Source organism: Lichenostomus cassidix, chromosome 5 (assembly GCF_008360975.1).
Source record: "Lichenostomus cassidix isolate B80296 chromosome 5, HeHo_3.0, whole genome shotgun sequence".
In the NCBI taxonomy this organism is placed as follows: Eukaryota; Metazoa; Chordata; class Aves; order Passeriformes; family Meliphagidae; genus Lichenostomus; species Lichenostomus cassidix.
This window is the reverse complement of record NC_139486.1, coordinates 44729287-44755383: the sequence shown is the minus strand read 5'-3', so window position 1 is coordinate 44755383 and position 26097 is coordinate 44729287. Positions and strand designations below refer to the sequence as shown.

Here is a 26097-nt window from a genome sequence, read left to right as displayed (position 1 = left end):
TTTCGTGCCTTGCTGTGGGCAGCGGGGCCCTTGCACATGGTTCCTCATAGCCTCAGCGGCATGTCCCGCTGCCTCTGGTACCTCCCCCGTCCTGTCCCGCCCCGGCAGCGCGGCGCAGAGCCCGCGAACTTTTCAGGAAGTGGCGGGCAGAGCCCAGCCCAGCCCAGCCCAGCCCGGGGCCCGTGCGGAGGGGTGAGACGAGCGGGGCCGTGCTCAGCCGGGCAGGGGGCACGGGGCCGGGCTGCAGCTGCTGCGGGGCCTCGACAGTGGGCCGGGGTGACGGGGCCAGGGGCACGGCGTGGGGCGGACAGCCCGGGCCGCCTGTGTGTGTCCATGTGCGGGGGGGTGTGTGTGTGTCCATGTGAAGGGGTGTGTGTCCATGTGCAGGTCTGTGTGTCCATGCAGGTCTGTGTGTCCATGTGCAGGTCTGTGTGTCCATGTGCGGGGGTGTGTGTGTCCATGTGAAGGGGTGTGTGTCCATGTGCGGGGGTGTGTGTGTGTCCATGTGCGGGGGTGTGTGTCCATGTGCAGGTCTGTGTGTCCATGCAGGTCTGTGTGTCCATGTGCAGGTGTGTGTGTCCATGTGCGGGGGTGTGTGTCCATGTGAAGGGGTGTGTGTCCATGCAGGTCTGTGTGTCCATGTGCGGGGGTGTGTGTCCATGTGCAGGGGTGTGTGTGTGTCCATGTGCAGGTCTCTGTGTCCATGCAGGTCTCTGTGTCCTTGTGCAGGGGTATGCGTCCATTTGCGGGGGTGTGTGTGTCCCTGTGCAGGGGTGTGTGTGTCCATGTGCAGGTCTGTGTGTCCCTGTGCAGGGGTGTGTGTGTCCATGTGCAGGTCTGTGTGTCCGTGTGGGGCTGTGTGTGTCCATGTGAAGGGGTATGCGTCCATGTGCAGGGTGTGTGTGTCCACGTTCAGGTGTGCGTTTCAGAATGTCTGCCACCACAGGTCTGTTGGCCCTGAGGCTGTCTCTGTGGCCTCCAGAGCTGCCCTCTGGTTCCTTCAGGTGTTTGTAAGAGGGCTGGGTACACGTTGTGCATAGCCTCTTTAGCAGAAATGCTCGCCTTTATACTAAAGCAGTAGTTTCACTTTTATCCCATTGGCACTCGCTTTCACAGCCGGGTTCAACGAGGACCCGATGCAGTTTCTGAGCCACTCTGGGCCCTGCTTCCTGTTCTTGTCCTTACGTTTGTGCTCTTTCAGGGTGAGGCATTCCTGCTCTTCCGGGATGTGATGCCTCCCCCAGACTGTGTCTTGGGAACATCAGTGCTGCCATGTCCCACAGGCTATCACTAAAAGCACTGTTCCTCAGGGTGCTGCTGGGGCATTAGCTTGTTTCTGCTGGCCTTGGACATTAGAGCCAATTTTGTTCTAATTCTGCATCACTCAAAAGAAATTTCTATTCACCAATTCAATCCATGGCAGTATTTACAAAGAGCTCCTTTATTCACACTGTGAGCTAGTTAAATTTGTTTAATTAAAAAAAAAAAACCTAAAATAGTTTAATTGCCAAGCTCATGAGGTGTTGCTCTTGCACCATGGACATGCCTTTTCTAATCCTGTCCCTGACCCTGACATGTTTTCTCTGCTGCCCTTTGTCCACTTGCTTTTATCCCATTGACACTTGGTTTCACAACTGAGTTCGATGAGGGCCTGTCATAGCCTGTGAGCCACCTCTAGGCTCTGCTTCTGGCGCAGCTCTCCCTGCCCCAGTTTTCTTCTCCACTTGTAAAGCCTCCCACTAAGGCACCTTGAAATCTGCATAAGGCATAGGCATTTACATTTATATCTTTTAAAGTTAATATTGCTGTTTATTCTGGTGGTGTGTAATTGCTTCATTCCCTGCTGACATGTTGGCTGTAAAAATTCAGAGGTTTTCTCTAGGAGGAGAAGCCTCTGTGATATCTGTCATGCTGCATTTCTGTGCTTCTGCTTCCAAAACTTTCAGTAACGTATATCATCTTTCCTACCTTCTTACTGTGATTATAAACTATTTTCAGCCACTCTGGACTGGGGCAGGAAGCCTTCATCATGCATTTGTGTTCTCTTCCAGAGCCATCTTTCCTCCTCCTGCTTGTTCCAGCTGCCTTGTGGTGCCGTCAGTGTGTGCCTGCCTGGCAAGTCAGAACATGTCTGGACCCTGTGGATGAGAAGCAGAAGATGGCAGAGCTGCCGGGGCTCAGGGATGAGTGTGGGGAGGGGACTTCGGGGGCTCCTGCCCTCGCTGCCTCCTGCCTTGCAGACAACAGACTGAACCTGGATGTTTATTCTGACGGCTGCTGCCGTTTCCTCCAGCTGTTCAAGGAGCAAAGGAGAGAGGTGGTCCAGGTGGAGTTCCTCCGGCTCAGCAGCAACGATTGCCTCCTTGACACCGCACTGGGCAGCGTTCCTCATCTGACGCACCTGAAATCCCTGGTGCTCAAAGGTAAATTCCTGGGTCCGTCACCATCCAACTTTTCTAGGCTCAGATTTTTTGTTAATCCTTCTCTCCACATTTGCAGGACAAACTCCTCTTGGAAGTGTTTTGTTCCAGGGTCCTTACCTCAGCTTTGGCTCAGCCTTGCTCAGAGCTGAATGCACATTTCAGCAAGATACAGCTTCTAGTCTCTTATTTCCTCCCTTTGTTTCTACAGCTGCCTGGGGACAGCTTTTTAGAGTCTGGTTGGGTTGATGGTGCAGCATTTTCTATAGCCATTCTCTAGAAGAAGAGCACTTTTTGCAATTATGCAAGAAGAGGGGGATTGAAAGGTGTTGAATCTTTTGGTAAATGTTCAGCCCCTCTTTCAATTTTGAGAGTATTATAAGCTGTCTTTGCAGTGTTTCCATCTGAATCAACCCATGCTTAATCCTTGCTTACTGTCAGTGACTGTAGGTTTAGCAGAGTTCAAGACCAGAAGAGGCTGTTCAACATTTTATCTAAAGTAGGACACAGGGTGTGCATGTGATTTGGCCAAGGGTAATAACTGTCAGAGCTATAAATATTAGATCATTCGTTGACTGTCTCATCCATTTATTGTGGGAGGATCTCAATACAATTTATATAATCTCTGTATCAGACTGAATAATTTGCTCTTTGGGAGGTAGAATTTTTGAAATAAATGAGAAAAACAAAGAGGGAGTTTGAGGGCAGAATTCAGGGTTTTAGCTCAAAACTGAAAAGTCTGAGGTTTGTTTCTATATCTGTCATGAATTTCTCATGTGAATAATTTGTCTTTTCCCCCTTTTGTAAGGTCACAATAACAGCAGTACCTTTTATCAGTCTTGTTTTGTGAGATGTACACCCTGAGCATCCTGAAGTGCAATAAAGTAGTTCACTAAGATCTTCTTATGAACAAAGTACAATGTGTCTGTTAGTTTGGTTGTTCTCATTTTGTACCATTATGCAGCATAAAAAAATGTTTGGTGCCCTCTGCTGTATATGGATATAAATAGAAAACAGTGGAGAGGGACTATGAAACAATGAACAAATGGGAAAGTTTGGAAGTTTCCTTTTGTTTGCTCAAATTATTTTCCATTTTTTTCCCCATTATTTTCCATTATTTGCCCTTCTCCAATTTGAGTGTCATAAGCTGGGGTAGGGAACTTGCATTCTTCCCTTTCTGTGCAGTCTGGCCTACAAAATACTAAGTTACCTACTTTTTCCTCCACATTTTCACTGCTTTTTTCATGTCTGCTCTCCAGTCTGGCAAGGGCAGATCTCAGTCCTCAGGGCTGTTTGCTTCTCAGCAGCACGGACAAAGTCTTGAGGGCAAGGACTATTTCCTTGATCCATAAAGTGTTGTGTGTTGGCCACTAGTAGTGAGGAAGAAGTGGGGAAGGAGAGTGGGAAGGAGAGTGGGCCACCTTGCTGAAGGGTGGTAAATGTGTGGGGTGGCCTGGCTTGTTCTGAGCTTTATCTCCAGATGTGTGTAGCAGAGCTGCACTGGTTCCCTGTGGCATCTCTTGAGCTTGTAACAGGTCTTAACCATTACACCCCTTTCACTGATCAGGAAACTAAGGCATGGAGCAGAAAACTCACTTCTCTGAGTATTTTGTGAGTAGTGCTGCTTGTTGTGATCAGTAACTCCCCATCTTGTGGATCGCTGTGCTAAGGAGTCTCACATGAGGCTGGTGAGCTATCCCAGTAGCATACTGACCTCTTCCTCCACTTCCCTCCACCCAGGTGGCCATGCTAGGGATGAGTTTGGTTCCTATCAGCATGGCTCCCTGACAAGCTTGCCACCAGACTTTGGGAACCTGAGGTGTCTCAGCCACCTGGATCTCAGCTTCAATAGGCTTTCTACCTTGCCGAGCTGCATTCTCCACCTCCCCAGCCTCTGTGTGCTCCTGGTGAGCCACAACAGCCTGGTGACACTTCCTGAGGACTTTGGCTGTCTGACCAAACTGACTTTCTTCTCTGCTATGAAAAATCAGCTGAAACACTTACCTCAGAGCATTGGGGAGCTGTCAATGCTGCACGATCTGGATCTCTCAGAAAATGCTTTGGAAATCCTCCCTGAAGAAATTGGGAATCTGCACAACTGCAGAGAGCTGGATCTCTCTGGGAATCGCTTATTGAGCATCCCAGACTCCCTAGGTATGTATTTTACAGGGAAAAAGAAAGACATGGGCTTGCCAAGGCTAGGACCATGGAGACCCTATGTCTCTGTCCCCAGAGTTGTTAGCATACACTATGTTATATTGGAGCCAAATGGAAGGAATGTCCAGAAGGATCATGCTTGGTTCAGTCAGTACTTTAAGTACTGAGTGAGAGCATTAACAACTCTCTGGAGCACACTTTCTGTTTCTGTGGATCAATGACACTGTTGAGAACTCAATACAATTCACAATGATCAAGGATCTGGCCTGGCTGGTTTTGAGTGGCACCTGGGACTGGTAACAGAAGAGCTGAGGTTTGATGGGATGCAAATCTGGGCTTGGAATCACACTGTCTGGTGTGGATTGCTCCACAGAACTGGGTTCTGACTTCTGCTGCTCAGCTTCCTGGGTCCTGTATTACTTTGTGCCCGAGTTTGTTACTGATGCTGTTACAAAAGTGTCTTACATCCTCATTCATAGCTGGGTGCTGTAAAGCCGAGGACAGAGGAGACTGCGTTGCCTCTCCACTGATTCCTTGCACTCCTTTGTTTTGTGAGCTAAAGACATGTTGGGATTTTTTGTGTTTTTACCTCATTATGTGTGTGCTTACATGGGATGAGGAGAGATGGAGGGTTAGAGCTGATGTGCAAGGTAATTAACAGCACAGATGGGGGATCACTTCTTGTTCTAACCTGCAGGCAATTTGAAGTCACTGCGTCGGCTGCATCTCCACAGCAATCTCCTGGTGACAGTCCCTGTCTCGCTTGCCAGCCTGCCCAACTTGTCCAGGCTTGATCTGCAGAACAACTACCTCCACGCCATCCCTGCTGAAATCCAGTCCTTGCCATTTGTGCATGTCCGCGGCAATCCCTTGGGAGAAACCAAACCATCGTCTCCGCAGGCTGGTAATTGCAAGGCTTCTGCTGCTGTGTGTTCTGCCCAGCTGTTCCATCAGTCAGCCCAGCATGGTGTAGATGGGTTTGGATTAGAGAAGACAAGCAGGGGGCAATCAGATCTCATTGTCTGGAATAATTATTAGGTTGTAAGGATACAGACAGTACTAATTATGTTTTTATGAGGCCAGTCCCAGTCTGAAGGGTTCAGTGGTCCCTGGAACTGGGCTTTTTTGGTAGGGTTTTACAGTGGAAGTGAAAATGGGATTTACAGGAAATAGATCAGGAGAGGTCCCTAAAGGGGTCCTGCCTTTTTATCAGAGGTGAGCACTGGTTTGTGGACTTGCTGCATGGCCCTAAGGCTGTGGTGGCTTATGCTAGAACTTTAAAGACCAGCAAGGAGTCATTTTGCTGTGCAGTTACCTCCTGCTTTCCTGAGGTTCACAGCCTGCAGTTGAGCAGTTCTTTGTCCAAGAGGAAGGTGATGAATGAGCAGGAATCTGAGCAGGGTTTCCCAATGGTGCTCATGTTCACAAGAGCAAGCCCTGATTCCCAGGGGTGGCCCCAGGCAATCTAATATGACTCTGAGAGCTGCAAGGGTGGTAGACTGAAATATTTTCTAATTCCCCCCGCTTCTGAGTTTTCCCGGGGGAAAAGTGAGCATTTTCAGTACATCTTGGGACCTTGAGGCCTCTTGCCATCCTCTTGCTGTGGTGTCTTCTGGAACCCTCTGCAGTGTGACCATTAGTAATTTCTGTCAGACTAGGATTAAGGATAAATTGTTCCGCTTTTATTGTCTGCCTTGGTTTAAGTAAGCTTTATCTCCTTCTCCTACCCAAATCTTCTTATTGCTACAGATAAATCCAGTGCCAGAAGGCTTCAAAGACTCTCCTTTACATCAGAAGAGGGCAGGTAAGCCTCTGTTATTAAGAGCTTATATTACTGTGGTGTAACAAGGTCCCAGACAAGATTGGTGCATGGTGGGTATTGCAGGAATGAATAGGAGCCTTTAGCCTCAGCAGGCCAGTCAAACACAAGTATGAGATTCTTCTGTTGATCTTTGGAGGGCTGAAGTCATTGCACAGTGTCATGCATTCATGCATTTCTTCTGGAAGCTTTGCTGTCACCTCTGAAGGCTGTGTAGTGGTCCTGGCCTGTGGCATTCGTTTGTACTTTCCGCCGGGGGCTGCCTCTGATCCTCTGCAGATCTGTTTCCGATCTCTCACACCGGATCCTCAGTGGGTAAAGCTGAGACACCACGATGTCCTGCTGAGCAGAGTTCTGGAGCTGAAGCCTCATGGGGTCCAATTCCAGCAGGTGAGGATGTGGCGAGCACAGACCTTTCTCGTGAGAGATCTTTCTCTCTTCTTCCTGTGTTTTATAAACAAAGATAAAGTTTGGATGTTGTTGGAACAGTGTCTCAAGATATGAATGATTCAAGCCGGCCAAAGTTTGAATTGGCCAAATCCGAGTGATCTTTGAAAGTCTATATAAGTTGGAATTAATGAATAAATTTAGAACATTTTACCACACATTCGAGCCTCAGTCTCTCTCTCTCTGCTAGCGGTTCAACAGCGACATCGAGGATACACTCAGGTCCCCTCCTGATAAATCTGCCTTTGCAGTAGCTTAGTAGAGTCTTGTGAGAGAGCCTTTTGGGATCTGTGAGACATTTACCCCCATCCCTGCTGCTTTTAAGTAGCTGCAGGACTGCCTCTCAAAGAAGCTGTACTGCAGATAACCAGAAAGGACACAGACAGATTTTCTGGTGCTGTGCTGGCCTGGCACCTTTACCTTCCCCCCTGCTCCTGATTGAGCAGAGCTGTAACCTTTCCCACTCACAACCCTGCTGCTGTCCCAGAGGATAAGTCTAGCACCTGGCCTTAGCCTGCAACAAGAATGGTTTGCAGCTTTCTCCAAAAGTCTGATTGTGTTGCTCGCATTCAAGCTGGAGAGTAGTTACACCACCAGCCCCATCATGGCTGACAGCAGCTCACTGCAAAAGTTGCTTTGCTCTTTCTCCTCAGAAGATGTTGAAGTTTTCCTGCTATCATAGTCCATAGCAGACCTGATATTTCCTGTCACCTCTCTAGAGGCTCCAGGGGAGAGCAGGTTCTTTCACTGTCTGCATACAGGCCATGCTCTGCCCTCCCTCTTCTTGTCTGCATAGGAAGTCACAGAGCAGAACTGGGCTTGGTTTTATCCTTTTTATTGGTGTCTCACAGGAATGCTTTTTTTGCCAGGAGGTGCATATCTGGATGCCATTTATCTCCCCTCAAACCCCTCACCGGCATGAGGTGGTAGTTCGGACCTTCAGTGGGCAGAGCTGGAGTGATCTGAGAACTATAGCAAAGTGGATGAGAAAATCAAAGGTGAGCAGATTGAAATTAGCAGTGCCACACTTTGTTCTGTTCCCCTCTTTGGTTTTGACCAGCTAAGAGTGAACCCATTTGAAACATCTCACAAGCTGTGTTTTGACCAGCTGCTATAAAATGTAGTAGATTTCAGCTCCAGGTTTCCTCTCTCATGGAGATGTGTCTCCTGAAGGTGATGAGTTGCAGCCTGCCATGATTCATCCCTGATCTAGTACTTTCCTCTGCTTGGCTGGTACTAATTTTCCTGCCTTTATGGTATTAAGTTATATGCCTATATATTTTCATCCCTGTCTTCTGTTATAGAAGGGTATGGCCTACTGTAGGGTCCTTCACTTCTCTTGGTTCCTTGTTGTGTCTCGACTTGTGCAAAATGAATGCAAAGTACCAGAAGAGGGGACATTGCTCTTTTCCAGTGTGGATCCAAGCATCAAAGTGACCTTTCCTCCTGGAGTCACCAAAGAGCCTCGTAGTGTCAAGCTGCAGGTATTCATGGTTTAAAAAACAAGCTTTGGTGAGCTCTGGTGCAGCTGTTGTCTCATGCCCAGTACCGAACTGAACAGGAGATGTCTGCCATAGGGTAATTCATGTCTAGACATGGTTTCTTCATGGGCTGACCCATCTCTGATCACTTTCTCTCTTAACTTCCCTGCCTGCAACATGGGCCATGCTCCATGCTGCCCTGTGTGGGAAAGGGGTCTCTAGCAGATCAGCAGGTAGCTGCTAGGAAGGGAGCACAAGGTTTTGCCTCTTTTTCCCTTGCAAAACTGAGCCTAGCAAAACAGTGAGAATTGGGGGTGGTGGGAGAATATAATGTGGATCTAATGCTAAAATCACCTCACTAAAATGAATTGTTCTGTATAGTTGCTTGATAGCTCTAAAGGCTCTGGTGATACCTTAAGTCCATCCAGCTTGACAGGTCGCCAGATTTCAGCCAAAGATCACTGTGCTTTATTTCTCAATGGTCCCTGCAGCAAGAGCAGCATTTGGCTGCTGGATGCTGAAGGAACTGAGTGAACAGTGTGGGAATTCAGTGTCTGACTGCTCTGCTCACTGTGCTGTCTGCCATATCCAGGTGCTCCCAGTCTCTGCAGAAGAGATAGAGGAAATCACAGGCAATGCAGGCTGCAGAGCCAGTCCCCTGCTCTTCCTCTCCCAGGACTCCACAGTAGATTTTCTCAAGCCAGTGAGAATTCAGCTGCCCCTTCCATCCGGGGTCACAGGTCAGCCTATTCCCAAAATTGACAAAGAGAAATGCCATATGTGGAAAACAACAAATGGAAATATGAGAATTTTGTTTGCCTCTCCTGTTGTTAATAAAGCTTGCTGCTTTTCCTGCAAGAACAGCAAGGTGTGTCTGCTTGAGTGCATGGTGGTGCAGAGCGGTGTGAGCTGTAGGTAGTTCAGGTCCATCAGATCAGTGCTGGGGTTCACAGACCAGACAAGCTGGGAGAATGGTCTTGGCAAATGGATTTCTCTGCCAAACCACGTGTGTATTTAAACTGCTGGTTTTAGTATGGCAGATTGGAGAGGCACTCCTGCTCACCAAGGAGATGCTTTGTAAAAGGGCTTTGATTCATGATTGTGAATAGTTTGAAGCAGGAAATGAACATGCTGCCTCCAGGAGTCTGCCTTCTCTTTTCCTTGCTCATGAATCAGGTGCTAAGCCACCGCACTAAAAAAAGTATGATCGTATCGTAAGCCACATCCCACTCTGAAAAGTGCTAAAAACAGCCTCAGTCATGCCAGGGATTCCTGTTTGCTGAGTACCCTGAGTCTCCTAACTCCTATTTTCTTTGACCTCTCCTGGCTTTCTTGTGAAGCAATGCATGGCCTTCATTATAACATTACCTAGTGTTATAATGTCTGAAGTGCATCAGGATTGAAGAGTCTGTGAGATGTACATTAGAAAGAGACAGAATTTAATGAATAACCCTAGATTTTAGTGATGAAAATTGTCTTAACGAATCTGTTGGTGGAAATCAGCACACTATCATTTTAATGAATATTTTGCCAGAATATTTTGAATGAATATTTTGCCAGAATATCCCGAAAGCAATGGGATAGCCTGGTCCTTTTATTGCTGCTTTTCTTTGACCAAAGTTCAGTCCTGGATGCTGAAGAGAAGGCCATGAGCCTTAATGTGGTGGCTTTAAAAAAGTAAGTCACCCAAACCTGTGGCTGGGTTTGTAAAGCCATGCATAAAGGCTTCTGCTACATATAGCATGTCTTGATCATTGGTGTCTTTAGGACTAAATTTGGATCGGTCAAGGCTGCATATTCTCCATGGTGACCTAGAGGGCCAAACCTGGAAGGATATTACAAGTGAGGTTGTGCTGGAATTCACCCATCTTTATGCAGTGTTTGAAGTCACTCACTTCTCCTGGTAAGTGCAGGATTAGTCCCGAGGAAAAGATGGGATGATCCTCTGCCTTGCTTTTCCCACACTCTGACCAGAGGTCATGACATTAGCTCTATCTGTTCCCTTTTCCCTTTGCAAGTCAGGCCCATCTTAGCACTTTGTCTCTATCCATTATTCCTTACAATCATGTGGGTGTGACACTGGCATCTCTCTGGGTAGGATCCCTCCTTTTTCTTAATTCCTTGTCTCCAGGTACTGGCTGTGGTACACCACCAAGACCTACATTGGAGGCATTGCCAAGAAGGTCTATGAGCGGCTGCGTCTGTACCAGGTGAACTTCATTGCACTGCAGAGGAAGAAGGATCCTGAGCAAGTCCTGCTGCAGTGTGTCCCCAAGCACAAGGTCTGATCTGGGTTGCACTGCCTTGCTCCTGAGCTTCCTGGGCTTCCCTTTGTAGGATGTAAAGGCAGCAAAGTAAAGGATGTAAAGACCGTTCAGTGCACTGAACGGTCCTGTTCACTGCCCCAGAGTCATGGCTGGGGTATGGTATCACCACACTGTTGCTGGTGTGATACTGACTCACAGGGAGCTGGGGGAAGAAAAAACTCATTCTATGCAGTGGTAAATGCCATGCATTGATTTCCTCCCCTGCAAACCCTGAGGACTGGGCTGCTAAAATCAGCTGAGCCACAGTTACTGGCCACGTATGTGCTGTTATCATCCAGCAAGTACGAGGCAAAACATGTTGCCTTAAATTTAAGTCAAAGTTTACATATCACTTGTCTGACATGGGCTACTGGTGTGCTGCTTTGTTTTCAGCTGGGGTGGTTAGAAATGGTACTTTTACTGATGTTCCTTGCTGTTCACAGTTCAAGCAGTGGAACAGAACCTATGAGCACTCCTTAATGTGCTTCACTGCAGCATCAGGTTATTCTATGCTATGAGTGTGTGGTAATCTGGCTGACTTTGTCAAGAAGGAGATGGGAAGTGCTCAGTCATTGCCTTCTGCTGCCTCTGTCCTAGGGGTATCCACCCTCAGCAGTGTTGCTTCAGATTAGTGTGAGTGTGAGTGTGCAACTGTGTTTGGAGAACGTGTCCCTTGGCAGGCAGTGCAGCTCGGTGACATGAGGGTTATTTTATCAGACTGCCACTACTGGGCTGCATATCCAGCTCTGCATAATTCTCTGGTCTAGTTGCATCTTCTCTTTATCTGTTCTCCTATATTGAAATGAACTGGGGACACAAACATCTGCAGGATTTTTTGTATTGGGTTCTGGGCTAAAACTGTCTCCAGATGAGGCAGCAATGACACTCAGAGTGCGATTGTTGTTCAAGTGTGTCTGTGTTCCTGCTAGGAATGGTCGTAGGGTGAGAAAGGTTTACTGTTACAAACAGAAAGAAGAATCTAAGCTGACTCTTGCACTGCCCCTGTGATCACAGGCTGCAAAGTCAAAATGAGATTTCTAGTGTCCTCAGCTGTGTGCTAATTGTAGCATGTGCCTTTTTGCAGAGAAAATGTCTTTTAAGGGTATACTGTGACGGGGAAGTAAATGTTTCTGTCTTTGAAGTTAAAAGACCTGTTAAAAAGACAGAGACATTGCAGAAAATGCTTTTTAGATGGGTGTTTGTCTACATCCTTTTAATGTAAAATAGTGTTCCCCTATTGTGTTGAAGGTGAGAGAAACATCATGGATATAGAAACATGGGTCAGGGGACAGATGTGCTTCAGACCAAACACAGGGTCCTCTGCTGTCATTCTTGTCAGGTTGACCCAGTGCTGAAGAAGCTGCAGGGCCGCTACCGAGGACCCGAGCCATCCGACATGGTGGAGATGTTTGAGGGAGAGCAATTTTTTGCAGCTTTTGAGCGAGGCATCAGCATTGATATGGGTATGGCACTACTGGGTTTGCTCTTCTCCTAACTTCCTCTTGTCCTTCTCTGGCCCTAGACATGTTTCTGATGTGGGCTGTACTCCTCCATGCTGTTCCTCTCTCTCTCCAGCTCACCCACTACTCACAGCAGCCAGCCCCTGGACATTGAACTTGTCACATTCTCTGGCCACAAAATTCTTTTGTCTACTTTTCCTATGAAAGTGCTGTTTGCAGACTTTCATTTCTTCTTGTGCTCTTGTAAACCTGCAGAGGGCAATAGCCAGGTGGGTTCATTTTGTGACTGATCTGCTTCTGCAGCCGGCTATGTCTTTTTCCTGGCATCTTAAGACACCACACTGAAATTCCAGTGGTGATCTAATTAGTGTTGCCCATTTCTGAGAGAACACATATAAAGCTATTTCTTATTTTTTAAGAAGATATTTCTGAAATAATTCTGACCAAAGAATTCCCCCTATTAGAAGAGAAGAAAGGATGGAACAGAACAAAACCTCAACATTATGTTTTATGTCCCAATGTGTCTGGACAGCTGTGAAATAAGCCATTTTCTGCAAAACCTGAACACACAGCTAAGTTTCATTGGTGTAAATTAAACACAATTTAAAGTACATTGGTCTTTCAGTGGAGTTCATGAAGCCAGAGCCTGTCCCTCTCTCCTGATTTAGGCTGGACTCTAACTTAATTTCCACACACATACATACATGAATCTCGTACCTGATTATATTTTTTTCCCTTTAGCTCTATTCTGCACCCATGCAGAAATGGTGAACAGATAGGTGACCTATTTTTGTGCACTGTAGAGTGCAATTGCAGTTGATTCTGCCCTCCAAGAGATAGAATAAACTGAGATGCCAAAGATGGACTTGACTCCATATGTCATCCTGCCTTGCCTTCCATTCTTGAACTTGATCTCTACCTTGTGGTCATTCTCTTTTTTCACCTGTAGGGCTTGCTTTCTCCACAGTCAGTGTTTTCTGCTTTTCTGTGTCACTCAGTGGGGAAGGGAGGGTTGCAATTCTTTCAGCCATGAGCAGAAGGAGTAGTTAGTAGCATGGAGGCTGTTAGTGGATGATGGGCTATTGGAGGGGCTCGAAAAGCTGCATACTTTTCTCCACAATTTGAATGCTTGCTGGTTCTCTGCACAGATCGCCCCGACTGCGTGGATGGACGCCTCTCATTTATTTTTTATTCCCACTTGAAGAACATGAAGGAAATCTATGTGACCTCGCCTGTAGACAGGAAAGGCCAAGCTGTAAAAGGCCAGGTGAACAGCCAGTTATATTGACTTGTTGTTTCTTCCTTCATCATCATTGCTTTTACAGTACTCCTCATAATAATCCCTGAGTGCTGGACATGACTGTTTTCCTATCCTCTTTCTCTGGCTTTGCATTTCATTGACTAAACTCTGAATAATCAAGAAATGTAGTCTCGAAGGATCGCTCCACACTTAACTGTCTGACTTACATTCCTGCCATTAATTCATGGGGTGTTGGCAGAAAGTCAGCCTTTATGGCAGAACCTCAGTGCTCCTCCCAGTGACACGTAATTGAGAAGCCCTATTTGTGGGCTGAGGATAGGTGAGAATGCTGAATTCATTCTTCCCCAGACAGAATAGGCATGGTGCCACTGTGCTTGAATCAGAGCCTCACTGTATGCTTTCTCTTTGCAAAGGTCTCTTTCTACCGAGGGGCAGTTCCAGACAGCATCCCTGAAGATGCCAGCAGGAGGAGGAAAGGTCCAGACTCCCTCTGGCTTGCTACTCTGCCCATCAAACTGCCTGTGAGTTGTCTCCTACAGAAAAATTAATCTAGATGGGGAAAGAGCCTGGCCTTCCTGCTCAGCTAATTTTGTTTTCCTCCATGAGAACACATGCAATGAATGACCACAAGAAATAGCTGCCCAGCCATGTCATGGTGGAGATATTCCACTCCCCATGAGCGAGCTCTTCTGAAACGAGAAGCATGAAGAGCTGGGAGTAGTCTCCATCTCTTCTCCTCATCTTGCCTGTCAAGCTCAGGCTTGTTGGATAGGTGGCCAGAGAGGGTGGATCCTTGGAATGAATGAGGATGTAGTACGCAAGGGAGCTCGCTGTAATTAAGGGAAGTGTCTGTTTTGTTTATAAATTTCTTAGTCACACAGCTCAAGCAGCAGGAAAAAAGAAAGGAATAGGATGAGGTAGTTATGCTGTATTTGAACATAGACATTGAGTGTAGGCATTCTGGTGTGAGCTTTAAAGATTAGGGTGTATGTTACAGTGAGAAATGCAACTTTTGCTTGCGGAATTTAAGTGACATTTGAGAAGCCTAAAACAATAAATACCTAGGTAGGCTGAATGCTTCCCTTCTGATCACGTGCCATGATCTCACATCCCTTTCTGACACACAACCTCAACTATAAACCTAGACTAAATGCTCTCTTACTGCTGAGGCAAATATGCTTTGGGGATATGGGTTATTTTAAACTGCTCTGTAAATGCAGGAAAGGAAATTTCCGGTGTGAGCTATGACTCTGAACACTATGGATATTTTCCTGAGGCAGTGAGCATTGCTGGTCCCTGTCAGTGTGAGTCCTCCTTGCTTCTTATAGCCTGACCTTTCAGCCCCAAGAACTTCCTTTCTCCTCAGCAAAAGGAAGGAAATTTCACTGTGAAGACTGAGTGGCCAGACACTGTCCTCTATGAAAACAGGTGGTAGAGAAAAGAATGTTCTTTCTCTCCCTTCTCTGTGACACAGCAACTGAAACCCCGCTGGGATGAGAACTCTGGTCCCCTGCATGGCTTCTCCTTCCCTCCCTTAAACTTGGGCAATGCTGAGACTGGGTACCTGACACAGGCAAACCTGCTGAGCATTGCCAGACGCATGGGAGCTGACTGGCAGAGCATTGGCCTCAACCTGGGCCTGACTTATCAGCAGATTGAGCGCATAGGATACAATAACAGGTGAGATAGGACACAGTAATCAACAGTGATGCTTTAAATCTATCTGTCTGTCTATCTGCAGTGCAATAGTGTAAATCAATGCTTGGCTGGTTGAAAGTTCTTCCACTGTAATTGTTTCACTGGATAAAAGAGGGGTTGACTGATGGTTCTTCTGAAAATAATACCTTTTGTAATGGGAAACTGATTATTTTCTCTTGCAATTATAAAACAAAGCTTTTTTGTTTGAAAAACAAAATTGGGAAATAACAAACCTGATGAGCTTTGTAGTTCAGCTGAGTTGCATTCTTGTTTTGTTCTGTGATCAGATTCCTGGCCACACTCCATCTCTTACAATGAGAAATGATCTATGGCTTTAATTGTGAATATCATCGTTATTCAAAAAGAGCTTGTGGTACATCATGGGACATGCAGCCTGACCAAAAATCCAAAGCAGTAGGAGAGAATTAGACTTGTTATGATCAAACTACTGTTCCTGTGAGGAAATTATATTCTAAATCAGAATGCCTTAATTTGATATTTCCATTAGGAAAATATTTTATAGAGAAATGTTCACGCAGGAACTGCAACTCCTGTTTGCTGGGTGGGGAAGAGGCAGGCCCACTGAGAGCTTTGTGTGTCTGGATGGCTGCTTTGTGTGTCTGGATGGCTTCTTTGAGGCTCTAGTCATGGGCTGGGACTCAGGTAATGTCTCTTTGGTTTGCCATTCAAGAGAGTGTATTGGTAACTTCTGTCCTTCCTCCTTTCTTCAGAGAGGACCTCAATAAGCAGATCCTGGACATGCTTTTCTCATGGGCTCAGCAAAACTCAGAGGATCCTGACTGTGTGAGCAAGCTGATTAAAGCCATGAAAGAGAGTGGCCGCCAGGACATCGCTGATGAGGTTGAAGCCATCATTGAGCTGGGGCGGCAGAAGTACAGCGCGTCCATCCGCCGGGTGGGGCTGGAGCAGGAGAGCAGCACTGAGGACTCTGCAATAGCTATGATGTAGCACCCAGCAGAGAAAAATGGGATTTGTATGGGACCCCTGTGTGTATCCATGTGACAGTGTCTGGGGGCTGCTCCCTCCTCAAGGGCCAGTGTCTTCCTGAGGAGCTGGGCATTGGTTCTCTCGGATCTGTACTCGCATGCCACTTCTGTCAATCCCAGCAAGTTTAGAGTGCATTTATGAACATTTTTTCTACTTCCACTTCATGACCTTGAGCTTTAGCTTTCAGAAACGTGGAGAAATTTAGAGACGGAAGTGTCCGTCTGTCAGCTGAGTAGTGGCTAAAGTAGTGTTTGATGAATTAATACTCATGTTACATGTATTTATTTATAACTTATTCCTGAAAATGTGTTCTGCTGGAAACACTGGGTGTGAGCATTTGGGTCCATTTGTGCTCCAGTGCTTGATGGGAGAGTGGAGCTGCAGTCATGCTATGAAGGTAATGTGGTGGGGAATGTTCAGCTACTTCTGTTGATGATGTGTTCTAGTCACATGAAAATGTGAACTATATTCCTGAAGAAAAGGTTTTCTATTTTTTCCAAATCTCTTCCAGATTCCTTAAGTCTAAACAAAACCTAAGTATTTGTGGGGAAGAAAGAAGAAACTGATTTCTAGGAAAATTGCTCTTTTTTTTTTTTTTACTTTGCTCCAAAAGCTCTTATGAAACAAGCACTCTGCTGTACCTCCAAGCACCTTTTTAGATGAGACCTACATACTGCTGATCTTTGACAAAGTTCCAGTTTTATTAAAAAAATAATAGTAAAAATCTATGACCTGTTCTGGGAGAGACTCTGATTTAAGTGAAATTAAAATTTCCCTTGCAGTTTCCAAGGGGTAGTCCTCACATCCTTCCAGTGAAATGTGACTGTGGTAGTGAAGGTGTGACCCCTCCTGAAGTTTGGTGAAAAGCATGACTTAAATTTGCATTTTAAAAACTGGTCTGACCAGCTGTGAAATAAGGCACTATTGTGGGTTTGGCATGAACCCTGCAGAGCTAACTTCCCAGTTTTTCAGCCTGAATATCTTGTATAAGGCTGGAAGCATTTACTTCTTTTTAGCTGCTCAATCATTGATCACTGAGGTGCCCTTCTCTTCCTGCTCCCAATCTCATAATGGCCCTCAGTTAATGACCCACTAATGGCACTGGAAAATTAAATGCAAGTGTTTTGAAAAACTACTGTTATTAAGTAAATTCAACTCTTTCCAGACAATTCTGAATTCAGCATAACTCTCTAAGCATTACTTAAAGGGCTGTTCTCAGTCTGAAAATACAGAAGTGTGTTTAAAAATGCCAAGTTGCAACACCCCAAGTCAACGTACAGTTGCAGGTTGGATAAATTCTGGTGTTTTCTTCCCCTTGTGAAGAATCATCAGTGGCTTCCCTGATGCTGCTTCAGACCTGCCATCAGTATTGCTGAAATCAAGGCATAAATTCATTCTGCTTTTTTTCTCATTTAAGGCTTTTCTAACATCTCAGGCTACAGAGTGCTTTCTGTCCAGTCCAGAGCAGTGGACAAGGACTTGCAGACTTGAGTTGTCACCTTGGGCCTAGGGAATTCCTCAGATCTGGTTTCTTAGGTTGTGCTGCCCTCAAGTCTCATGTTGGGTTCAAGTCAGCAGTTCTCTTTTGAATGTACATTTTCTCTTGTATCCTGTATTGTATGTTCTTGTTTGTAATTTTCATGGATACCAACAAGGTATTTGTTTTCTCCAGTTTTGGAGAGATGCATCTGAGCATATTGCTCTCATTGGGAATAAAATCAGCACTTAACTGTTTCACAGCATGGTCTTCTATTCCATAAATGCCTTGAGGTAGGTGGAGACTGGTCCCTTTAAACCTGCTGGCAGAAGGACACAGGTGAGCTGTGCAGAAATGGGAGAAGAGCTACTTTCTGCAGACTGCAGCTGAGTTAATGGTGTCCCTGGAGGTTGGCTTTGCTGCAGTGGGGCTAAGTCAGGAAATACATCATTTAGGGCATGAGCTGAGCATATGTCTGAGGCTTGGGTGGAGCAAGTCTAGAGAGCAACAAGGCTAATATGGAAAGGACAGTGTGTAAGGTAAGCCTGTCCTCTGGTGAAGGTGCAGAAGTCTACAGGATGCACAAGGTAGCATCCACATCTACAGCAGAGTGAAGCTTGGGTGCACTTAGCTTTCTGTTGTGATGGTCAGGCCAGAGCTGAGTTATGCAATGCTGGAATAAGGGTAGGTAGGCTAGACTCTATGCAGGAATCATCCAAGCATCAGCAGAGCTGCAGCTCTTTCAGAAAACAGCTTGGTGCCAGGAGAGAGGAAGGTTAGTGCCAGGTGTTCAGGTTACTCCAGGCAAGGCAACAGCAAATCTCAAACCCTAGACAGTATCATCAGATAGATGTAGAACAGATTTTCAGTATGTGTGCTGACAACTTAAAGAAAGATAAGTAACTACCCTATTGTTATCTCCAGTCTCCCTGCCGAGTGGTAGCTGCTGGGCTGGGCCTCCTTGCAGGCACCTGGCTTTTTCGTTGAAGTGACACCACAGCAAGCACCCAGCTGAGGATACCAAGGTGCTGGAGGGAAATCAGAGCAACTGCTCAACTGCTCTTTCCTCAGCTGACTTGGCAGCAAATATTTGAGCTGGATGAGAGTCAATGGAAAACATTATTTTAAGGTGTGTTATCTTTATCAGTAATCTCTTTGAGGCACAGTAAGTCTTTTATAAGCCTGTAGCAGCTATGGCTGATAACAGTTGCAGTGGATGGTTGAAGCAGCAAAAGAAGTAACTAACCTGGAATTTATCTTTTTAATCAAATGATACCACTCCTTTCTGACTTCTGTCATGAATTCATCACATACTGGAGCAGTATCTTTTGCTTTCCAGCTATCTGGCTTTTCCTGGTGCCTAATAATGCACCTTACAGTGTCCTACAGATGATCTCGAAGATCTTATGGTTTTTACTGCGCATGATCCTGATGTGTCCAAAATTCTCCAAAATGAATTTTTACCAAAAAAAATTTAAAAGTAAAATGAGAAATTGTTTGGGAATAGGAACATTTTTTCTCCTTCTTTTTTGCTTGTAATATTTACAGCTCTTTAACGCTCATAATTAAACCCTTTCCTACTTCGTAAACTCACAGATATCCAGCAGAATGACCAAGTGGCCCTGGGAGGTGAACAATCTGTTTCTCACATATCAGCCCCCACTTCCATTTTCTTCTAACCATAACAGCCTTCTAGCTGCCAGGAGACAGATCCAGGTAAGATGCTTCCAGGCCCTACAGAGATTAATTTTAAAAAATGGTGAGAAATAAAAGCCTGGGCAAAGATCAAATCAGTTTATTAATTCCATAAAAAATACAAGGGAAAGCCTGATTACATTCTGCAGGAGGTTAAACTGTTTACACAGTCCTGTCAGTAAAATGCTGTGTAATTCCCAGTAAAAGACCTGACTGAAATATGAAGATGGAAGTGAGCCTGCAGGGGCTGTGTTCGGTTTGTCTGTTTACTGCAGGCAGGCAGCAATACTGTAAAACTGAGCACATCCAAAAGATTGCTCTGATAACAGAAAGGAGATCCTTGTGGTGCACTGAGGACTGGATGGTTGAGCCGTGAACCTGCTGAGCTTGATGACAAAACTGAGGGAGCATTAGAAGATACGCAGTTTATAAGATTTTGTGCTGCTTGGTACACACTCATGTCCATACTAGACAGTGTCACACTGCTGGGGTTTTTAAAAGGGAAAGGAAGTTTGATGGTCCTTAAATTCACTGTTTTCCTCCCAAGGGAGGATCACCCAATGTTTTCAGCCTTTAAAGCAAGAGTAGCTTTCAGTGGGAAAGGAGTGGGGCTGGTTTGCAGTCACTGGTGCATCAGAACCCTGGGGCTGCCTCAAAGTGAGTCCACCACACTTCTCATTTGGTATTGTTAAAATGAAAAAGCATTTGCTGCAATTAAGTGTATGAGTTCATTTTCCTGAAGTCTGCAGAAATAAACTGTATAAAAAGCACATTTTTTCTGTACATCTGCGTGTCTTGAAAATCCACGAGGAAGGTTTCACCCTTGTTCCAGTTTTCAGCTACCTTGAAAGAAGTTGGTGACTGGGAAATGTAGAAACCAGGTAGGCACCATGACCATGCCTCTATTCTTCCTATCTCACAGTAGCTCTGTAGATTGAACCCATCCAGAAGTTTGTTTGGGGAGGCTGGGGCTAAGATCCTTCTCCTTGGTTTGATCATTGAACACCAGTGCAGTTCTTACCTTTTCCAGACAGGAGACAGTGGAACTGGAAAATGTGCAAGGGGAAGGAAGGATGCTCAGAGATAAGTACTACAGAGAATTTGTAACTCTTTTGTTACAGCAAAGTATTGCATCTCCTGGGAAAGGACGAAGACACTGAATATATGGTTGCCATCCACTGTTTCTCAACTAGGTGGCACCAAATGAAATAGTCCAGTATCACTTGCAAATCAGCAAAAGTGGGTACTTTTTTCCCCACTACTTTGCTGTGAGCTGTTTGAGGCCACAACATAAATGTCGTGTTCAGAGAGTGATGGATTAAATTGGTGGGGAAACAGATCCTCTAAAAAGCTGAAATGCATTCCCACGTGGAAGGAGCAAGAGATTTGGGGCTGCCTTTCTCAGGCAAGAGTTGAATCTGACAGCAGCAACAGAGCATGTGGAGAAAAAAAGCAGTCAGAGGAAGCAGATCAGACATCTCTTTCTTGCTTTCTCTAGAAAAGCAAGATGGCTGCAAATTTTGTTTCTGCTGCAGCTCCGTGGATAAGAGGAGACCACACTTGCAAGGGTCAGAGGAGGTGGCTGTTGTTTGTACCTCTCCTCAGAGCCACATGGACTGAGAATTCTGATGGTCATCCAAAACAAATCAGGCAGCACTGCTCAAAAGGAGAGTCAGGATTTCTACCCTGGACATGTCAAGCTTGAAAACAGCTGCTCTGCCTTGTTTTCACTATGTCTCAGCAGAGAGATGCAGTTGGAGGTATCTCCTGGCTGGGCACACAAAGTGCCATGTGCTGGGTCACCTGGTAGAGCCACATCTTAAGGCAGACTCTGTGTGGCCTTCAGTTGCTGGGTTGCAGGAGGGCAGGGAATATGGATTGGGCACTACCCGGAACAACCTGGTCACCTGGAAGGTGCTCCTGTTCATGGCAGGGGAGTTGGATCTTTAAAGTCCTTCCAACCCAAACCACTGTGTGATTCCACGTAGCTGGGCAGGTTTGATTTAGCTAACAGGACATGAGAGCTTGAGGGATGCTCTCTGCATACATTTAGTGAGCGACTTAGGAAAACAGCAAAATATTTATCATCTCTTAGTTGCCCAAGCGTACTACATTTCCATGCTTCTACAACTCTGCCAGCCCTCTGTTTGAAGCAGCAAAAGTAAACCTTGGTATTTATAAAAAAACCCCCAAAAGAGCTTGAGAAATTATTTGAGTTTTCCATCCTTATGCAGAAACATTTTTCCTGCTACAAAGAGGTCCACCTGTGGGACAGCTCCAAGGCAGCAGCAAGAACACAAAGCTTTGTGTATGAACAGAATCACACAGTGATCTGAGTAACCCCAGATGTGTCCCAGATACACTGTCTCTGGAAGGTTCTGCCACAGGCCAGACCTGGTCTTTTGGTGGTGTTTAGCATCCCCAGGTTTAGAAACAGAAAATCTGCATGTCCAGAAGAGAGTGAACTTATGCAGGAGGTGTCTGCAGCCCATGTGGAGTCACCCATCTCTCCCTATCGTGTGAAGAAGAGACCTGGCTGATGAGCCTGGGTGGTTAGGCTTCTAATACTGCTTTGTTGGGCTGATGGAGAGAAGCTTTAGATTACAGTGAGAAGTAGGACAGGAAAGCTGGATGAGGGAGGTAGTGACAGGATAGCCGGGGGAGGACATGAGCTTAGGTATGAATCTTCACCTTGCAGCTTCTTCCTCCACATCCTCAGAGGATTTTACTTTCTCTAGAGCAGCAATGGTTCAGGACAAATGGTTTGGGGGTTTTTTTCCCCTCCAGGTGGGAGAAAAATGGAAATCCTTGTGATTCTTAGCATCTTCCCAAAGCCAGAGCTTAGAACAAGCATGGCTTGTGATATTGATTGTAGCTGCTGCCTCTCAGCATTGCAAGTTTCTGTCTCCTGGTGTCTGCACAGCCTTCATGTGTTGCAGGAGCATCAGGCTGAGTGACAATCCTGGTGAGGCTTTCATCCCAGTGCACTGAAAGGAGCAAAAAAACAATAGTGTCTCCCCCTCAAAAATCCATTACAGCAGATGATTTGGTAAATTTTTCATCCTGATGCATTGAAAGGAGCAAGAACACATGGTGCCTTCCCCTCAAAAATCCTTTACAAGAGATGATTTCGTTGCAGTCTGGGGAGAGTAAAGAAAATCCTGCTGCTTAAACAGGCAATTTTGTGACAACTGCTGGGCACCAATGATGGCTGGAAGGCAGAGGCAGTCACAAATGGATCCATCAGCTTTTTGGGGTCTTAAAATAACATGGCCCTGAAGGAGCCGGCTGCAGCTCTTGGTGAGGTGGCAAGCCTGGGAAATGTGACTCTCCCTGAGGTCCAGCTGTTTCACCTATGGTGGGGTGACAGTGTCCTCAGCATCCACTTCACCCTCTATCCTGGCAGCACCATGGAGCTATCTCACCTTTCTGCCCCCCAAGAAACAGCAAAGCAGGTTACTGCCAGTGCAGATTTCCCACAGTGGTTTGTCAGCTGCTGAAAGGGGAGATGGACAAACAAGTTGTGGAGGGTGAGGAACACTGAAAAATTCTGGAGGTAACTGCACTCTTAGGCATCCCAGCTGCACTCTTGGGCCATATACCGTGGGAGAAAAGAGTGATCAATGCCCTATAAATCTGATGCCACCTCTGCAGGGGGACAGATGCATATGTTGGGATGCTGTGGGTCATTTTCTGCCTGGGCTGAGGGGGAAAGCCGTGCTGAAAGGCCCCCAGGGCAATAGATGGCTGCAGCTGCAGGCTCCCTGCCAGCAGCTGTGCCCAGAGTGGGATCTGGAGGTCAATCTCGCAGCCAAGACAGCACCATTCATCGGCACTCAATAAACAAAAGTGCCTTGCTGTTTTATCCGGGAGATAAGCACGGAGGGCATGAGATTTCTTTCCCTTGTGTTGTCTCTGCTGAGCGTGGGAGCCTGTGTTGGCTGCCAAAGGAGCTGAGGCACTGCTGCTGTGGCACATGCTGTGGGACAGGCAGGGAACACGGAACGGGAGCTGCTGGGTGTCAGGCAGCCCCGAGACTGGAGCCTCACGGGTACTGGGCACTGCGAGATGCTGGTGCTTCCTGGAGGCTGCCAGCCCTGCAGGATGTGTTGCAGGAGCTGAGCCATTGTTTAAGCCAGCTCATGATATGTTACTCATTAGCACTCCAGGGTCAATCCAGCTGCTCTAAAAGTCACTTAGAAAAGGAAGAAAATTCTACTCTTTTTTTTCCCCTCACATACTTGTGTGCCTTGAGCATCAAGGACTTTATTCTCACTAATTGCTCAGCATTTGAACCAAATAGCTACTAAGAAGATGTCTGCAGCCTTTTTCCAAGGAGCAATGGCCGGAGAAGACAGACAGACCATGTACTCTGGTTCACCAGCGTGGTCTTGCAGCTTGAGCTCTGTGCGACAACAGAGCCGGGCTTGGGGTTAAACTGTCCCCTTTTCACACTCTCCAGCTGCATCCACATCCTCTGTCCCTTCTGTAATGTCAAGTATCTGCACAAAACATGAAACCAAACCTGCTGGCTCAGTGGTTTCTGGGTGCTTCCTGCCATCCAAGCCAATGGCCAGCCGCGAATCTGTTAATTTTATTCATTCTGTTTGGCTGTACCCTGGATGCCTCCCCTAACACCTCTGTGCCGTTACCTTTGGCAACACATCCTGTGGTCCCGATGGAGAACAAGATCAGGCTTGGCTGAGATTGATTTTTCCAGAAAATGATGTTGACTGGTGCTAATTACATTACTGCCTCTTCAATATTTATCAGTTAAATTGTCTACCAGTGCTCTGAGAATCATGTCCAGAATGGCCACCAGACCAAGGGAGCAGTGACCAAGCTTGCCCAATTTTACTTTAAGCATTGGTTTAATAACCACACTCATCAGGCTCTTGGGGATTTCACTGGCACTCCACAGTCTAATAAAACAGAAAACAATACAAATGGGGAAGGAAACTGAAAAGCAAGACCTTGTGAAAGCCTCTTTCTTTGCAGCAGACTGAACTTGACCCATCTCCTTGAAGGGCTGAACCAGCCCACGGCCACTCTGGCAGGCAGGCTGAAAGCAGTGCAGCATTTTGAGACTCACACAAGACAAGCTTTGTGACAAGCTGAGCACAGACCTGGTATAATGCTCCCGTGTGCACCATGAGGCAACAAAAATGTTGCCTCATACAAGAGGTCCTAAGCTATGCTCTTCACCTTGTATCAGATGCAGACAGCGCTGCTTTTGAAGCTCCATTTTGTACCAAACAGTTTAAAATCTCTTTTGTGTCTGTCAGGAGAAAAAATTTATGTCTGAAAGCAGAGGAAACCTTGACAACCTGGCACTTGCTGAATGCAAACTTTCTTCCTCTGCTTCCTTTTTTTATCCCCTCTCTTAAATGGTGCCGGAAGAAACAGGTCCTTTGTGCCATGCAGGTTACAAAGAGCAGTTGTTTTTATGCAGCAGAACCAGAAATAAGAATGTCTTATTGCAGTCCTCCTGAGACACTGCACAAAGATGGACAGTGTTAACCTCTTCTTTGCTAAGGGATGGTATTGTCCTGCCAGCACATCTATGCTGCAATAAACGGTTACATCTATCTGCCTCAAGCTACATTGAGTTCAGTTCAGCTTTTGACTGAGAGAGTGAAACCCACTGATGCCTTTACAAAACAGGGCAGAATGGGGATGTGATGCCACAAGAAAAGGGGTGGGAAGCAGTTTGGCAGCTGGGGAGTGAGAAGGGGTGACCACAACTCCCCCACATTGTTTCACTGTTCCCCAAACCAGGGGAGTCCTGCATCAGTGTCCATCATGGCAGCCTGCCTGCAACCCAGGCCTTGCTGTTTGTTTCTCCAAGGACATGGGGGAGATGAGGCTGTGGGGCTGGACAGACTATGCTGGCATTTCCCTGCCCACCTCACTTGCATTTTCCTCTTGTGCTGGCTGCTCACCCAAGATACACCCCTGAAATGGCCACAGCGCACAGACCTCCTTCCTTGGTCAGGCATCACCTTTCTGGAGTGAGCTTTCACCTCCCGTGCTGTCCTCCTCACGCTTTGCTCAACCCAGGTTGAAAAGCACACAAGAAAAGCTGATCCCCTTTTCACCTATACCCACCTTATTAGTATCGTCTTCTGATGCTTCATTGGCCTCTGGTTTACATCTTCTTCTCACCTTGGGTTCCAGGTCCCTGACTGTGATAACAGGCTCCTGTTGTTTTCAGGTGTGTGAACAACTGTGATGCTTCTGGGCTGTTCATCTCGACTCCATATAACTGTCACTTCTTCTGTGTACAAAATGTCCTCATTAGCCCTACATACTCCTGGAAGCATCCTTGGTGGCACTGTTCTCTGATCACCTCCGATTCATTGCACAGGATAACTGCGCATTCCTACTCTGCCAGCTTCCATGGGTCCTTGGTACAGAGCTGGTAACCTTACACTCACTTAGTGCCCGATGTATGTGAGCAGCAAGGGAGGCTCTTAGAGATGTATTCCACTGGAGATATTTCCCTTTCTCTCTGGTGGTGTCACACCAGTGGATGTCACAGCATCACAGAATGGTTTGGGTTGGAAGGCACCTCTCATTCTAAACCCCCTGCCATGGGCAGGGTCACCTTCCACTAGACCAGTTTACTCAGAGCCCCATCCAACCTGGCCTTGAACACTGCTGGGGATGGGGTATCCACAGCTTCTCTGGGCAACCTGTGACAGTGCCTCATCACCATCACCGCAAAGAACTTGGTCATCCCAAGAGGTACAGAGATCTGGGGGGCTGCTGCTGTCCTCCTCACCTTCGTGCTTAGTTTCCAAGGCCTGTTGAAATGGATGTTTTTTCCCAGCAAGGACTCAGGCCCCATAATGTTCCTGAGACCACA

At 46.4% G+C, this 26097-nt stretch overlaps 1 protein-coding gene and 1 long non-coding RNA gene across 3 annotated transcripts; one reads left to right on the top strand and one right to left on the bottom strand.

Annotated features, from left to right (window-relative positions):
- The first annotated feature begins 103 nt into the window (after window positions 1-103).
- PIDD1 (p53-induced death domain protein 1) lies at window positions 104-17796 on the top strand. 2 transcript variants are annotated; one of them, XM_085062778.1, is made up of 16 exons: window positions 104-192; window positions 2052-2423; window positions 4161-4574; window positions 5275-5481; window positions 6327-6381; window positions 6585-6786; window positions 7713-7841; window positions 8148-8327; window positions 8917-9064; window positions 10092-10227; window positions 10456-10606; window positions 11970-12093; window positions 13239-13357; window positions 13765-13872; window positions 14826-15031; window positions 15781-17796. In XM_085062778.1, the coding sequence occupies exons 2-16, from the start codon at window positions 2159-2161 to the stop codon at window positions 16016-16018; spliced, it is 2682 nt and encodes an 893-aa protein (XP_084918904.1). In that variant the 5' UTR covers window positions 104-192; window positions 2052-2158; the 3' UTR covers window positions 16019-17796. The 2 variants fall into 2 exon arrangements, with proteins under 2 accessions (XP_084918904.1, XP_084918903.1); XM_085062777.1 differs by lacking the exon at window positions 104-192 and having other exon boundaries at window positions 835-2423.
- Window positions 17797-21928: 4132 nt separating this feature from the next.
- On the bottom strand, window positions 21929-25558 carry LOC146436504 (uncharacterized). The gene is made up of 2 exons (XR_014852910.1): window positions 25395-25558; window positions 21929-22216 (listed from the first exon to the last, which is right to left on the bottom strand). It is a non-coding gene; the product is annotated as an uncharacterized LOC146436504 (long non-coding RNA).
- Window positions 25559-26097: the final 539 nt, after the last annotated feature.